Raw genomic sequence first — 16,935 nt, forward strand, 5'->3', positions numbered from 1 at the left:
CCACTACCTGATCTTCAGGAACATATTCCAAAACAGTAACACAATACCTGAAGGGAAGGTCCATCTATAGACCCGGCCTTGCAGAAAGAAACAAAGATCATGTATGCCATTAGCAAGCCTGCTGCATATCTTTTGTAGAAAGCAGGTCACATGCAAGAACAAAACTTCAATTAAAAGCATTGCAAAGAGAACGAGGAAGAGCATACATTGATTAAAAGCCAGTCATACATATCATCAGAAATTCCAAAAGCTTTCTGCTCAAAAGGTGTCAAAGCCCCAGCAGCTCTTGCTCTTCGCCACAATCCCTCTGATAATGCTGCAGTTGCCGACCCTACAGAGAGATCATCTGCTCTGCCATCAATCAGTTTCTGCTTCCAAGGCAACCCACTTCTATGACTACGGAAAATTGCTTCATCACTGAAGAAAAAATTTCTTTAGCTCATATATCAGCACTTTCTGGTTGTTGCCAGACTCCAATCAATAGTCATAGTTGAATATAAAAAGCAACAAGCAAAGCTTGACTTTCTGAGATAAACCGTTGATCATTATTTAAATGTGCACCATTACATCCGTTATTTAAATGTGCACCACTACATTCATTACACTGACAAACTTGACAAGTTTTCAACTTAAAAGAAAAGTAATCTGGAGACTAGAACCTCACCTCCAGAGGTCTGACTAGAAACTCCGTAGAAGGTCTATCGCGTAGTTGAAATAGAGACTTTTATTTTATGATAAGCAGTTTCTTGAGCCCTGATCCGACTCTCAATTGCTTACATGCACATAGGAGTTTCTTGACCCATGGTTGGCCTCTCAATCATTTATATGTATGAAATATAGACCTGAACATGAAGCATGGCAACCTGAAAATCATGCCAGGTTGGCATATTTGGTAGATTTTATCTTTTGTGGTTTTCAAGACTGTCCCTGCCCTCCTCAAATTGTGGCCATATTAAACGGGCTAGTCCACTGTAAACACAAGGATATAAACTCTTCTTTTGTCCAGAAGAACCCCCTGAATTGTAGCAAAACCAGCCACTCCTCAAAATAGGCATTGCATTCCCAATTGATTCTGCCCAGAGTTGCTACAAGTGCGCTTCTATCAACATTTGGCACGGCTAGGAAGTTGTAACATAATAATCAGATTAAGAGTCTCTCTACTGTTGATTAGTCAGCGATAGATAGTCACATTAGAGAATAAGTCCAAAAACAAAGTCGTAATTTAGAACGAAAAGATGTTACTACAATAAGATTTTAAATGTGGAACCATATTCACAAATCTAGTCTATGACTGATGTATGTCGATGTGCACACCTTTAATTTTTCTCCTTCATTACAACTAATGTATGTCAATGTGCTCAACTTAGTATTGACAACTCTGCCCATGGTTGTGTGGTGTTGCACACCATTATTTCAGCTTTTGCAAGGTTCATTCTCAAAACTCCGTCGACAAAGAGGAATGCATTTGATTACAGTGCTCTTGCAAACCTTTTAACTAAGTCTAAAAGATGTGTTATATCAACATGTAGCCAAATAGAACTCTAAACACCAGCAAGGCTCACCCTAGTCCCATCCAACCTATGATGTAATGAGTAATTTCCTCAATGCATGGTCAAATGGGGGTGGGTGTAGGCACCCTTTCTCAACCCCAAACGGTGCTCGAAAACGCATTTGACATGTCCTCTAGGACTCACACTCTGCCTATCACTACCTCATATAAAGTATAGATGCCCCTATATCTCCTCAAGGACCCTATTGTCTTTCCTTCTTTTCATAAGTCTGACCTGTTGCTTCATATTAAAACTTTGCAGAACTCCACAAAGCAACAATGCCTCTTCCCACCATCCTCAATAAGGGCCCAGAGTGAACCTTAAATGTTGGCTAAAGCCTATCTAGCCCAACCATGTGTCTCTTGGGATAGTTTCCTAAGACGTTAAAATTCTCTTCTTCTTCTTCAGCCCATTGACTCAGCTCATGTTCTAAAATACGTCCGTACTATTTGGCCGAAGAAAAAAAGACTGTTTGAGCATCCAAAGAAGCTCAAGACAACTATGTGCAATTAAATTACATAACACCAAAGTTACATTCCCGTGCCTAGAAGTCACAAACACAAAATACCAACAGGCAAAAGGAAAAGGAAAACAAAGAGCAGTAATAATACAGAAAAAGTGGGGAAGAAGGGTGAATGATATCAAGAAAAGAGGTGCATGATGCAGATTGGAAATAATCAGCTGAAGACGAAAATAGATGCATTAGCAAGTAATTTAACTTTTAAACTGTAATAGCATTGCATGCAGTACCAAGAAGATTGAAAAATGCTATCATGCACACCTGATATCCACTGAAAATGCCATATCTCGCAGCTGTGGAACAAGAGAGTAAGCATCTTTCTCTGCCAATGTGCTGCAGGAATGACCAATAAAATAAGATAAACATAGCTCTACTTTGAACTAAAACCTTGAATGCTGCATCCCACTTTCATGTTGTGATATATTGACAGTAAGCGAAGGCAGAAGCTGCCGATAAGCAGCAGAAAACAAAAGCACATTATAATTCAGCAATGAAGCATCAATACAAGTGCTGCCTAAGAAAATAATTATACGCTTACCCTTTCCGTGAAGAAAAAATAGTTATACGCTTACCCTTTCCAGATGTTTCTTCACCTCTAATGATCCTACTAGCACTTTTTATCAACGGAGGAATAGCTTTCAGATCTATAAGCCCCTAATCTTTTGGTTTTCTTAACGGTCATTGAGCATATGCATAAAGTCATCAACACATCAGGCCTGCTGACGCTATAAAAATGTATTTCTTGTGGACTTCCAGCTTTACATAATGTTCATCACTTGTTGACGCAAGTTCAATATCTGCAGCATTTTTACAGCTTTTCATGCTTAAATTAATAAAAAACTTCCAAGCGCTTAGCACTAGATTGCTCTTGTGTCCTCTTAACTCAGCAACTTCCTGGAATTATTGCTTCAGACACCAAGGAGGTTATAAAGTGCTCTATATCCACGAAGCTAGCTTATAAACTGAAAAAAACTTGGAATTTTTTTGGGCTATTGATTCCACCTTCAAATTTTGGGTTTGAATTTGTTCAATTTGAGCTCCGTTTGATGCTCTAAAAGTTTAGTGAAAGCAAAAGAAATGCTTGATTTTTTTCTCTCTCTAGACTTTTGAAAATTGTCGGCTAATTTTGGAGAAAAGGAAATCAAAACTCAAAACTTTTGATCTCTCGATGGTCGTAGATCTTTTCAAGACAATCGTTGTAGATTCTCACAAGCCTCTCCAAATTCTTGTTAAAATTTGAGTTACAGGCTCTGGAAAAGGGCCGTTTTCCATGCCTTGAAAAAACCAACTATCTTCCTAATTTTATGTTGAATCATGTTTTTTGTTGACTAAAACATGATTTGCGCTTTTTAAAAGTCTTGGCCAGAAAATAGAAAGCACAAAAACTATCAATATCAATATTATTATAAAAGTGGCTTTGTAGCTTACATGGCCTTCTAGTAAGTAAACGCTACACAGAAAGAAACGTAAGCACACACAAATCACAAACACACTAAGCACACAGACAGTGCATACAGGTAGAGCATACGTGTGCGCATTGGGATTAACATCGCGCACAACGTAGGGAGGAGGCCATCATCGCGCACAAGATACGAAGTCGCGATCGCGCACAACACTGACAGGAGGCCATCATCATGCTCACGAAAGGCAAGCTACATTGCACACCTTACAGATATGTGTTGATGAGTGCAGTGTGGAAGAAGCAGCAGCCTTATGAAACGTCTCTCTCTCTCTCTCTCTCTCTCTCTCTCTCTCTCTCTCCATGTGTACTTAAAGGTTCTTTATCACTCTTTCTTGTGCACATAAATACAGAGTTTGTGAGCCAAAATTCTAGATATTGTTTGCATCCCTCACTCACTCACATGTACATACACACACAAATGCACATGATCTCTCAAATTGTCTCCCTGTCTTGCACATACATAAAAATAGTCAAATCTATCATTCTTGCTCTCTATCTTTCTCGAAAATTAGAAAGATACACAATCATGATCTATCACTCTTGCTCTCTTTGTCCTCTTTCCTCTTGATGAATCAGTCAAATCTATCATTCTTGCTCTCTATCTCTCTCGAAAATCAGGAAAACACACAGTGATAGTCCTCTTCCCTCTTGCATAGATTCATCTAAAGGTGTTGTTATGCTTCTAAAAAATGGAAAGCCTATATATTGGAAGCTATGGCCGATTTATATATTGGATCAAGGTAGGTCCATGCGTACGATATGTACAATACGGTGCAGTACAATACACGCTATGGTAAGCTCTCCTAGAAAATACGTAAAGTATGCCTAGATCTTCCTATGCTAAGTAACATTGATAATCTAGAACTAATAGGACCAAAGGAAATATTCCTTGCCACTCAATCCTTAATCCAAACCAAACACGTTTTTCCTTCAACAAACACCATATCATCGCTAAACTGTGTATATTTAATCATGAATTAGAGTGTGAGTGTGGGGAAATGAGTGTGGGGGGTGTTCTCTTTCGTTTTCTCTTGTTCTTGTGTCCTTTTCTCTCTCTTTTAACATTAAAGTCGTTGTGGGCTCTAGAAAGTTGGCACCCAAAAAGTTGTTTCCTAAAAATCTAAGAATCTGTCGCGAATTTTGAAATGTCCATATAGGTGCCACGTTATCATATTTGAGGTTTCAAACTGGTCCTTCATTTCGGCCACTTTTGGGCGCTTTAGACAATGTTCTCTTTCACTCGAATGCCACGTCATCACATTTGTGTACCCCCCTCTTTAAAGAACAGTAATCGTCCTCAATAGCTTTCAAAATAGACAAAGGACAAAAACTAGCTCACTAGACACTAACCCTATGCTCCCACGCACCAGAACAGTAATCGTCCTCAATTGCTTTCAAAATAGACAAAGGACAAAAACTAGCTCAATAGACACTAACCCTATGCTCCCATGCACCAGAATGCACACATCTAGCACTTGCACAAAGACACCAGTCATTGAGCAATCACATTTTCTGTCAAGATCCCATATATAAATCATGATCATTGTAATCTATTTAGCAATCACATTTTCTGTCAAGATCCCATATATAAATCATGATCATTGTAATCTATTTAGCAATCACATCTAAAATCGCACTAATCTTTTCACAGATGTCTTGATCCATTAAATCTTGTCACTATCAGATCCATATCCTTTCTCACATTTCAAGCAAATATGCCAATCACCGCCCCAAACAAGACGGTACATTCATAGAGCATGCATTTCACAAATCAAAAATTAGTTCTCACACAGAACACTGAGGTGCAAACAATTAATCTAGTCATCTGATCTAGTCCAAAACTCTTGATGCACCTAAATCATTGGCTCGCCATCTTATCCTTTCAAAACTCTTGATGCACTAAGATTAGTATCCAATCATCTCATCCAGATAAAAGTCTCGATGCACTAGAATCACATCCTTGACTCAAGTAGCCATCACATCCAGATCTCACCGATCTCTAGCACATATCTAGATGCAATAAATTCAGATCAATCGTCAGACAAAAAGCTGCAAACATTTCATCTTCCAACACATACTCTTAACAATACACACATGAAAGAGCACATTGAAAACAAAGGAAATTTCCAATTCAATGTACATCTTTTCATAAAGTCATTCCGCAAAGTACTTTCAATCTATCAATATACCTAGAATCTCATGGAGAAATTAGTGATTTTATTCAATCTAGGCAATCTGTGACAAAGGGTGGAGTGGCCCCCCTCATGTAGCACGCACCGCACCAAATTCAACCCATTGATTCAACGTGCACTTAAGGAAGAGAATGCTAAAATCAAAAACCTCAAGGTACAGCTCTAGTACTGAGAAGAATCTATGAAGTCCTTCTCCTCCATTCACTTTGCATCAAGCCGGATAGTTCTTGCCCTTGACCAAATTATTAGTGGATCAGCTTAACCTTCTGTTTCTTTTTCTTGTGCCCTAAGACCTAATGTTGCTACTCTTGCTTTTGCACATCGTTGTGAATCGGAACTTTCTGATTCACCATCAGTTGTTTCCTTTGGTTCTTTCTTTGGACGCTTCGCATAGATGTGCCCCCTTGCTCACCACAACCATAACACTTGCCCTCTTTGAGGTATTCAGCACGCTACTCTTCTGTCAATTTGGGCCCTCTGGATTTCTTCTTCTACTTCTTACCCTTTTTCTCCTTGGAAGACTCCTTTCCCATTGACTTGGATGCTGGCTCATCTGTTGGGTAAACAAGGAGTCTGAATGCAGTGGAGAAACTGTCATTCGCATGTTCCGTGAACTTATGAATGCTCTTCGACTTTTGCCTCAAGCAGTATCGCCGAACCTCTTTAGGCAATCCGAAATAAAACCACTCCACCTGCTCCAAAGAAAGGAATCTTCTGAAAAAAAGTAACTGGCAGAAAGGTATCCCAAAGCCGTTGAGAATATGTAGCCAAGGTATGACAATACGAGATGGTTCCAAGCGGTAATCACATCATGTTCATACTGCTTAGTCAACCATGCTCGAGTGAACACTTTCTTAAACTTTAACCCATGTGTTATCAAAGCTTTACCATGTTTGAGCATTTTTCTTCACAAAAGATGCCGCCTTTTGCACTTTGGAGGCTTCAAAGAAGTTGCCCCCAGAGAAAGCTATGTCAAACTGCTGAATGTAAGAGTGGACTCAATGGGAATCTTTGTAGCATGAAAATTTGTCAAACCTTAGTGCTCGGTCCCCATCCTTGAACTCTTTGGACTTCTTTTTCTTCTTTTCGAGGTTCTCGTACTGAGTGGCTCTCAACAGGTGATTCTGCTTCCTACCATAGATGGTACCAAAAGAGTGGGTATCATTGTCAGAACTGTTAGAAGAGGACAAGGTCTCCTCCTCTCAGCTGCTAGATTAGTTTTTGTGCTTTCTAGACTTCTTGGTTCTGCTTTTCTTGGTCTTTCTCTGCTTCTTCCGCCTTCTCTCATCCTACTAGAACTAGAGAAAGAGGAATCATCGGAACTCTCTAAAGATGAGGATGAAGATGCAAAAGAACATCCTCGAATTGAACACGCTTCTTGGATCCACTAGCTGCCTTGAAAGTCGATTGCCGGCCTAGGTAACCACGATAGTCCTCTCACTTGCTTTTCTTCTAAGAGTGCCTTTTGGCTTTTATCATTTGACTAAATTTCTCCTCAGCAATGTCATCAAACTCTTCTTGCGAGTACAATTTCTGTTTTTCTGCACTTGCTTTTGCTTTTGTCTTCATGGCCGAATGGATAGGTGAGTGGAGTGGACCTCATCAAGTGGGTGATTCTTCAAATACTTCATGAAGTTCGGGTCCTTGGAGTACTGATCATTCTCTTCGCACACTATCAACCTCTTATTGTGACGCTTGTACTCCTTTCTATCCAGATCCCTCGCCGGAAACTTGCCATTGTCTTCTTCTGATTCCTCGAAAAGAGACTTACTCCCGTTCGAATGTCCATTGGTTTGTTGACATATTGTGGTCAAATTATAGTGGTCGAGAGTTTCTCCCACTTTGGCATCTTGGATGCGGTTTATGGTTTGACAATTTGCATTGAGATTTTGCTCATTTTGTAGGGGAGAGGTTGTCCGATTTTCCCTGGATTTCTCGCCATAGTTTTGGCTTGATTGCAATACACTTTTTGTGGTCATTGGATTGAGACCGTGATTCTCTCTTGTTGTGGTTGACTTTGCTCCCTCATTGGCGGGCATATGGTTGTTTTTGGACACGAATTGGTGTTCTCGTAAACACTCTCGCAAGAGTGAGATTTATGTATGCTCACAGTGGCTACAGGTAGATTTATGGTATGCACGGTTTCCAATCGATGAATATTCCGATCGTAAGTCTATTGCATACAGTTTACATGAAGTCATTGGTTACAGGTTCCATGTACTTTTGGCAGTTGAGAATTGCATTAGTGTGACGATTGCAACGCACATTGTGGTTACACTACTACGGGGGATTTTATTCGTTGATGGGCTTGAGCACTACAAGTGCTGGTAAGCTCTTTTGAGAGTGTTTGTCACAAAAATACGGAAGCGTAAACTGACTTTTAATTGTACTTCAAATACTCAAGAGAATTAGAGAGAGAGAGAGAGAGAGAGAGAGAGAGAGAGAGAGAGAGAGAGAAAGCTTGACACTTCATTGGGGACCAGAAGATGGGCTGGTCCCCCCCCATAAAGAGATTATCTTTATTACTAAGGGGGAATCTTTACAAGCACAAGAACGGGGCAATAGCCCGTCCTCTATTCTTTCTTTTTTGCTTCTGACTTAGAGAGTCCAAAAGCTACTCTCTGAATATTGAGAGGATTTACCCTCTGCTATGAGATTTTGGGAAGCTCTCGAAAACGAGAGTCTATCTTCCACAAAACTCAACGGAAGCTCTCGAAAATGAGAGTCTACTTTCCGCTAACTGAGTCCCTATATGCATAATCATTTCTGCAACAAAAACAAGGGAGAAACACGCAAAATGCACGCACACATGCTTGCTGTAATTTTCTGCACATAACCTGAAAATGTTACCTGAGCACCTTCCAAAGCCGAAATAGAGACCTTTTCCGCGATGGAATTGCACGAAACTTGGTGTACGCGTAGTGTAGGTAGAGAAGAACTAGATTCTATATGTATTTTGCTGAAATTCAACCTAAAGGAGGTGATTAAGGGCTGAAAACAGAGAATTTACAGCCACCACACTCTACGAAGAGAGTGCCTGCTGCAACTTCTCGCGATGAAACCTCAGCAAAAGCTGGCTATGGCTATGAGAGCCCTTGTTCTAGGCAATGGGAGCACGAAGTCACCACATATGTCACGAGGGGCTGCTCTCAAGCTTCCATGGAGGGCTCCAATGCGTAGAGCATACTCACAATAGGGGGGGTAGGAGCACTGCCAACACTGAAAATGGGGGAGGGGGAGCTCCTAAATAGCCATCAAGGAGAGGGGGCGCTGGGAAGAGAGAGAGGGTGAGAGTGAGAGTGAGAGTGAGAGAGAGAGTTAGTTTGCATTGGTAAGTGTGCCACTTGGCACACTTACTTAATAACTTTAAAAACCCTTCAACTTTCACTTTAAAAATCCCTAGGCTATTAATGAGATGTGAAAATTAACTCACAATTGCACACACAGATGCTACTAATGAAATTGTTAGCTGCTCCCCAACGCAATGCCGTACCGACACTGCTCTGGCATTAGCTGTTCGCACTTGTCCGATCATTTGGTCTGGCATAGACAATTTAAAAATACATTAACTGACTTATCCTAAGGCTGTAAAATGATTCAGGCCTTAGGGTTATTATTCGAAGGACCCCATCTCATTCCTGTGCTTGCACTAGCGCGCGTAATTTTCTGAGCCTGAAATCTGAGGCTACTATCTACCCCTTCATTGAAGACCAGATTTCCCAATCACTAAGGCTTCAGGGTATTTTTCTGCTAGGGTCTCCCTAAGGTACTCTGGCCCAAACTTGGACGAACCTGAGGCCCCAAAAACTGCTAGATCTATTCTGATGTGCACACACTAATTAGATAATTCTTTTCTCGTAAATAAATTAATTATTTACAAAATCAGACATAGTTACAGTGTTTTCTCCCCGCATGTAGCTCCTTTCGTGCCAAGTTTGGTGCACTTCTCTTCGACATTGGTTTATGCACATTGCTCTTGTACATGCGATAGAGCCATAGCTCTTGCTTATCCCATTTAGACATTCACTTATGGCAATTGATATGTGTGATAGTTTTGATTCTACGACAATGACTCATGTGAGACAATAATCGTTCACGTTGACACTTAAGATGTTGGCTTTGTGGTCACAAAGGGCACATTAGACGTCTTTGCTTTAGACACATGAGATAGCAACACAGATGTATGCGTGGTGCAGACACGGTTTTGACACAGACTAGAGAGGTGGCTTTGTATCCTAGTGACGATGATGTCACGTCTACCTCTAGTAATCCTCTTGCTTTTTATGTCTCATAAAGATGCCACATGCTCTCGATGGCTACTAGATGAGTATGCAACGTTCTACGTTACATCATGTTGTGAGTGGTTTAGCACTTTTGCTAGTAGGAGCCTTGGTCGTGTGCATCTAGCTGACAAATCAGCATATAACATAGTGGGTGCACAAAATGTATGCTTGTCATTACCCAGTGGTGCATCTTATATGCTACAACATGTGTGTTATGTTCTTGAAAACGTTTAAAGTTTGATCTCGGTGAGATAGTTGAGAGACAGTGGATGGCAGGTACTGCTTAAAGAGCAGTTTTTCTAGATGCATTGCAGTTCGCTAGTCATTGCGAGAGGAGACAGGATTGGCTTGGTCTACCCTATGCATGTATTTGAGGTGCGAGCCGCCATAGTCTCGATTACATTACAGTCATGTTAGGGAGAGATTAGACATGTATCTTTCGCGGATGAGCTCCAAAGTGCTTTGCACGACATGTCTGTAGATGCAAAGTTAGAGCGGCCATGCTCTAGCAAGACACAACGGATTGATCCTCTTTGGACAGAGATGCCTCCTACCACGGAGATGAGCTCTTTGACATGCTCATGCTAGAGTGCTAGGACATGTGGATACAATCCCTATGGACGATGAGGGAGTGACGACTACCCTGGAGTCGAGATTGACGAATCCATGCGCGACTAGTTCCGGTGATGATGCAGTGAGGGTTAAGATACCTACTGCCGATAGATTGGTAGAGGTCGCTGCACATGACGTCGATGACATTGACATAGATATGCTGGCAAAGATTACACGTTTATCATCAACCTTTGGGACTCTCATGTATGAGCTCTTTGTGTCGAGACCCGATGTAGCAACTGAAGCGGGAGCGTTTGCACTTGGGATTGTCAGTCGTGCAATGACTAACACTAGTATGATGCATCATAGAATAGTGCAAATCATTACAAGATATCTCCAAGATTTGCATGTTGATTCTAATAGGGACATACACTTCCGCACACCTCTAGAGCCTATACAACGGCATGCATCGACTTCGCGAGAGCCAGTGGGCATAGGTTGAGAAGCGATTCCTCCTTATACCTCTTTTATATACTACTAGGTCTTATGCTAGAACCACTTATCAGCACATTCGCTTTTAAGTGGGAAATTGTTGGGGTAAAGGCAGTGTACCTCTTACCCCGGTCGAACACGCCAGAGGCGTCCGACCACCCATTACTTCTACAGACTTATTCTTTACTAAATAGAAGAATAAGGGGCTCTCTCTCACACACATTGGTGAGCTGCACACATCGTGGTGAGCTACTCCACCCACATCCTGTGTTCTATCTCTCTCCCCTTCTCCCTCTCCACATACGCACTACATTCGCGTACTCACAATAATTTGAAATACAACGTATTTTCCCATACAAAACCATACTGTACTTTACCGTAAGACCATAAAATGACAACCATGCTGCCATGCAGGCTTATGTTGTTGCTCAGGGATATACTCATTTACAAGTGTTTGCTCATACTTAGCATCTGCAACAACAGCCTTATCCATCACCATTTGCTCCATTCTCCCCTCACACTTGTGCTTCTCCGCAAGCATGTCTCCTTCTCTTGCTCCACTCCCAATGCAGCTTTCATCCATGAGAGCACATAGTAGTCCACTACTCGACAATGTAAGATGTCATGGTGAATTAAACAATGTAGCGTGGCTATAGGTTGCTGCCATCATAGTTACAGGGAATGTCCATTTTCAGGCCCCCGTTCCCCGTTCCCATCCCAATTTCCCGTTCCGGATTCCCGTTCGGTGTTTCAGATGTGAGTATCCGAAACAGAGAATGGCATTTCATGCATGTTGTCGTTCCCCGTTCCCCGTTTCGATTTCCCATTCCAGGTAACTATGGTTGCCATAGATTGGTTACTCACTGTTCCCGTGTGTCTACAACTAAAGTGAACCAGAAATCCCTAGCTAGGAAGATTGTTAAGAAAAAGAAATCTGAGGTGTGCGGAGTATGGAGGTTAATATGAGTACTGAGGATCCTTTGCACCAGAGGGATGGTGCCCGTTCTTTGATGGATGCTTCCAGTAGGTGGATGATGAAGCAAAGAATGGGTGCTGTGAGAGGGGGTAGCAAGGTCGTCGGCATGGCCTTGTGCCTACCTGGCATACCACCCTCCACACAATCTACATGTTCGCCTAGATATTTTGATCCTTGTATGTATGTCATCTATTACTACCTGTACATCTCAGTCTTGGCGTTGGTCTTGTCAGAGCGGCCTAGCCACTAGCGCGCAGTGTCCTCATAGTTTCCATAGAGCACACTACCTCACGTTATCTAGCCTGGGCACCCCCTTGTATCTGAGCCGCACGATCCTCGGTATGGAGCTGAGCATGCTGCCAGCGAGTGTCTTGTATTAGGGTCTTTGCTGTGTGTTGAGGTCAGGTTGTGCACCTTCATGTGTTTTGTGTCGTCTCCACTGCTGTTGCTGGTTATATTATTACTGTACAACTAGTTTCAACACTCTGCTCTTTACAGCTGAGTGAAGCTCTGGTGTGGGCACAAAATCTCTTTTCATCGAACATCTCATCACAATACATGTCAATAATCCAGGCATCAAGGGTTGTCCGGATTAGCAAACGAAGTTATGTTATGTTCGCAATATTACACATGGATGACGGTCTGCTGCTTTACCTGATCAGTAAGGTGTTTAGGGACATTGAGAAACATATCAGTGGATACTCACATTGTTTGCTTGTAAGTAAGACTTATATGTGTGTAAACTTGAAGCAAAATTTTTAAGTTGAGGCAAATTCTAAAATTTAATGAAAATTGGAAATGTTGAGAGAATTGAGGCCAAGATTGATGATTTGTTCAAGTGAAGTCTACACACGCACATGTATCCGACATAATATAGATAAATAAATAGGTGCATAAGGTGTACCAAACTTAACAATATGCAAATAGATGCCACCATGTGAATTAGGATGGAAAAGAACTGCAAAGAAATAAAAGGAATGAGAAGTACTTGATCACAACAGAGGACGGTCCAAGGCTCTGATGTAACCGGCCATTGGAATGCATATGTGCCAAACCAGAAAAGGCTCCTCTAAGCAGCTTGATGATAAAGATATATCTCCGTTTGATTGGTCGACTGTAGTCAAAATAGTCCAAAAACTCCCAGTCCCCAACTGCACGCCGTTCGGTAGTTGATATGCCAGCAGCCTTGGCATAGTCAGCCGCCGTTGATTGGCCATCATCTCGAAATACAAGCCACTACACAGAAACGAGTTCATGCTCAATCAGAAAAAAGGCAAACAACTAGAGTTTCAAACATCTGTTGCCCCTACAGACCATGGCACTGAACAACTAACCTTTAAAGTTACGTCAATGAGGCCTACACATGCAGCTACAGCTAATTGCAAGCAATGGTGAACTCTGAGAAAAAAAACCCACTTTACTGTACCAAAACAAGGGAGTCCCACGTAAACACCAAAACAATAAAACAAGTGGTTTTTCTCCATAGCCCTTACTAGTCCCGAGTCTAGCCTAAGATTAACACTGAAAATCTGAACTACCTGATTCAACAAAGATATGTACAGCACTTACTTTTAACCCACCTGTTCGCCTGTCTGTGTTTGAAAGCCACCCAAAAGTCTTGTCACATTAGGACAACCTCCTGCGTCAGATGTTTCCTGAATATATAGAATCAAGTTTAGGACGCCTCTTATCACTAATCAGTTGCATAAGCATGAAGCCAGGGTGAACACACTGCAAGGTGCTACAGATAAGAATTAGAATCTAATTCATTCCTTTGGTGACTAAGCCCTTCTTTGGGGTCTATGAATAAAGTTACATAATGCTTAGCAATTACAAACGACATCTCTAACTAAAACAGTAACAAGAGACAAAACACTACAATGATGCTGTCGGATAAGGTTCCTATGAAGTAATAGGTTCTATAAAAGATGCGTGCACAACTTCTCTCGCCATTCTCACTAATGGCACTTCCCAAGAAAGTTAAGTCTGCCGCTAATACTAAAAATGAAAGCATAAGAGACGTGGCCCTCCCATAAAGCAAGTATGCCGACATCTAGAAATGAATTGACCTAGGCACTGGTTTGTACTAACACCACAGCCAACAATCCTGCTTGAATTTCCATGAGAGTCGAGACTATCTGTAAGATGGGAAAAGAGAGCGTCTCACAAGGCAAACTGATCCTCAAACATTGCAGATGCTGCTCTGTTTTACATGCTATGTGCATCCAATCTGTCAGTCCCCATGCCAGAGTGTCTTGCCAAACGTTTAACTAGCCATGTACGACTTCTTCCCATAGTTACCCAAAACTCCTTGAAACTCCATTCTTTTTTGTTTCCCCGTTTCCGTTTCTATTCCCATTTGATTCTGTTTCCACCCCCCTCACTTCCTATAGTGACTGGAAACTCCCCGAAACTCCAATTTTTTCTCCATTTCCGGTTCCCCGTTTCCCACGACTATGCAAGTTCTTCCACTCTCAAAACTTGGCAAGTGATTACCTTTAAAATTCTATGTCTATGACCCCAGAACCAAGTGTGTCTAGCATATAAACTCATCCCCTGATAGCCCAATCCAGTTCTCATGATCAGCTCCCCCACATGACCTCTCCTATCTGTAAAGTCCATGCACAAACCCTGCACTTAGGTAAGCTAGGTAGGCTAAATCATATTCAATCGAGCTAACAAGGTATGCAGTCACTAGCCCGTCTAGTCTAGTACAAGAAAGCCAATCTCTCACGGAGTCTGTGGAAAATGCTCTTGTTTAAACTCCAAGGGAATTGGCGTTGTGCTCTCTAATCTATGAATGGTCACTGGTGAGATTGTCGCCAATGGACCTGAGATCTGAAAAACCAATATGCTGATCTGATCAGATCAACATATGATCTGAACAACTAGGTTGGACTACCGATCGTTCTACAAGCTTGGACACTCCAAACGAGAAATCAATAGCAACATACGAACAAAAACCTCAAAATCATTGAACTTTACTAGAGAGAGAGACAGAGAGAGTACACGGCACAAGGAGCCCAGAAGCACTCGCCCCAAAGATTGGCACCCCTTTCAATATTTCTTTATTATTGCTCATAGCAAAGTACAACTCCCAAGGGTCCTCTACTCTCAGACTCTACGTCTAGATGCTCAGCAGAGTAAGGCCCCAGGGGATCTTATAAACGTACAAGGGATGCCCAAAAGCAACATGTTCAAAACCACTTCTTCCCAAAAGCATCTGCTCTCAAAAGTTAGCGCTATGGTCTCCCAAAAACAGCCAGCGTAATTTTTGGAAATCCGTACAGCCTGCCACGTGGCACCAATAGCGCAAAATGCGGATCCGTATTGTCCTGCCACGTTAGCATGTCAATGCATTTTACGGAAATCCTCCTCAGAGTTCAAGCTTTTGGTCTTTAGGGTTTTAGGCCCCTCGGCCGGTGTTCCAAAAGTTCTTTCAGTTGGTTGGCTTAGTTTCTCTTGTCCACTTGGCCATTTCTCTTCCAATTGGGCATGCCACGTCATCACTTTGTGACATTCCCCCCTCTTGAAACAATTGTAATCGCCCTCGATTACACCTGCAAAAATAGCAAAAGAACATAAAGTTTCTTCAGTAGACACTGACTCTATGTACTCATGCACCAGACTCCACCAATCTAGCATTTCTACAAAGGCATCAGTCAACTGATTAATCACATTTCTGTCGAGGATCCTAGATACAAATCATGATCATTGTAGCCATTTAGCAATCACACCTAGGACTTGCTACGGATGCGACCAGCACACGAAAATGAGCCCAAAACAAGGAAATACAGTCTGCTCTGTATTTTTGCAGGTTTAGGATTTCAGCGTTCCTAATACCCCCAGGAGGTTGAGGGACACGAGAGGACCAATGTACGGGTGATCTGGCATATTTTCAGGGCAAAAAACAGAGAATTCAGCGTGCTGCAGATTTTTGCAAGGTTCTTGAAAGACAATGCGTTTACATGGTGGATGACATTGTTGATGCAAGGACAAGCACCCGCCACAAGGTATACTTCAAGCAAATGTTTGCATCTGCATGGGTGTCAAATGAATTTGAAGCCGATGTCATGACGGATCGGCACCAACTCACTGCGGCTACTTGCAAGAGCCTACAGAAGTACAATCGGAGGTTTTGTAAAGCGTTGCTCTCAACCTCCTACAGGTTTGTGCCACTGATAGAGCAAATTGAGAAGTATTGTTGTGGGCTGCCTAAAGGGCTTCGAGATTACCGTACAAAGAACAAAGTGGCTACCCTCACTCAGCTTATGGAAGTTGCCAACACTGGTCTTGCCTTGTTGAAGGGAGAGGGCAGTGGGTTTCCAGGCAATGTGAAAGGGGGGCAACAAAAGAAAAATTCAGCAAAGAAGCCCTTTGTGAAAACGGCTCTTGAAGCGTCAAAGGGGTCAGAAAAGGAAGACAAGGACTCAGCCGACACTTCTGGAGCGCAGGCAAAGAAACAGAAAAGCAAGCCTTTTGTGCATAAGTCGCTCGAGGAAAAGAAGGTCTTGATGGATGAGAATAAATGCTTTATATGCGAGCAGCCTGGTCACTTTGCCACAGATTGTCCACAAAGAAAAAGACCAGCTGACTCAGATGGTAAAGAGGACAAGAAAGGAAAGAAGCACATTACCATGGCAGGTTTAGTGCCAAACATGGTGGGTAACAAGCCAAGCATGGATGCCAGCAAGTTGTGCAGAGCATGGGGTAAAGTCAGAGATCAGACAGCACTTATTTTCTTTGATCCAAGAACCAAAGCGAACTTTATCTCACCAGAGTTAGCTATGAAGCTGGGCATCAGAGCTGAAGAGATGGGGTACACGGTAGAGGTAGGGTTGGCATGTCCTGGCTACTCAGAGTGTGTTACTCCCATCATTGGAAAGTTGCGTCTGCATATCCAGTCAT

At 42.1% G+C, this 16,935-nt stretch overlaps 1 protein-coding gene across 2 annotated transcripts in view; it reads right to left on the reverse strand.

The window, feature by feature from the left end:
- The window catches only part of LOC147466066 (Protein kinase superfamily protein), an 84,571-nt gene that overhangs the window by 20,675 nt on the left and 46,961 nt on the right, over window positions 1-16,935 (reverse strand). The window contains exons 5-9 of one of the 2 annotated variants that reach the window (XM_086523640.1): window positions 13,608-13,682; window positions 13,016-13,263; window positions 2,332-2,403; window positions 207-417; window positions 48-77 (exon numbers count right to left, since the gene is read on the reverse strand). In XM_086523640.1, the coding sequence (XP_086379766.1) occupies window positions 48-77; window positions 207-417; window positions 2,332-2,403; window positions 13,016-13,263; window positions 13,608-13,682 (636 nt within the window). Of the gene's footprint in view, window positions 1-47; window positions 130-206; window positions 418-2,331; window positions 2,404-13,015; window positions 13,264-13,607; window positions 13,683-16,935 lie in introns of both variants that reach the window. The other variant, XM_086523636.1, reaches the window with a different exon arrangement.

Source organism: Adiantum capillus-veneris, chromosome 1, assembly GCF_014529385.1.
Source record: "Adiantum capillus-veneris isolate H3 chromosome 1, ASM1452938v2, whole genome shotgun sequence".
Lineage (NCBI taxonomy): Eukaryota > Viridiplantae > Streptophyta > Polypodiopsida > Polypodiales > Pteridaceae > Adiantum > Adiantum capillus-veneris.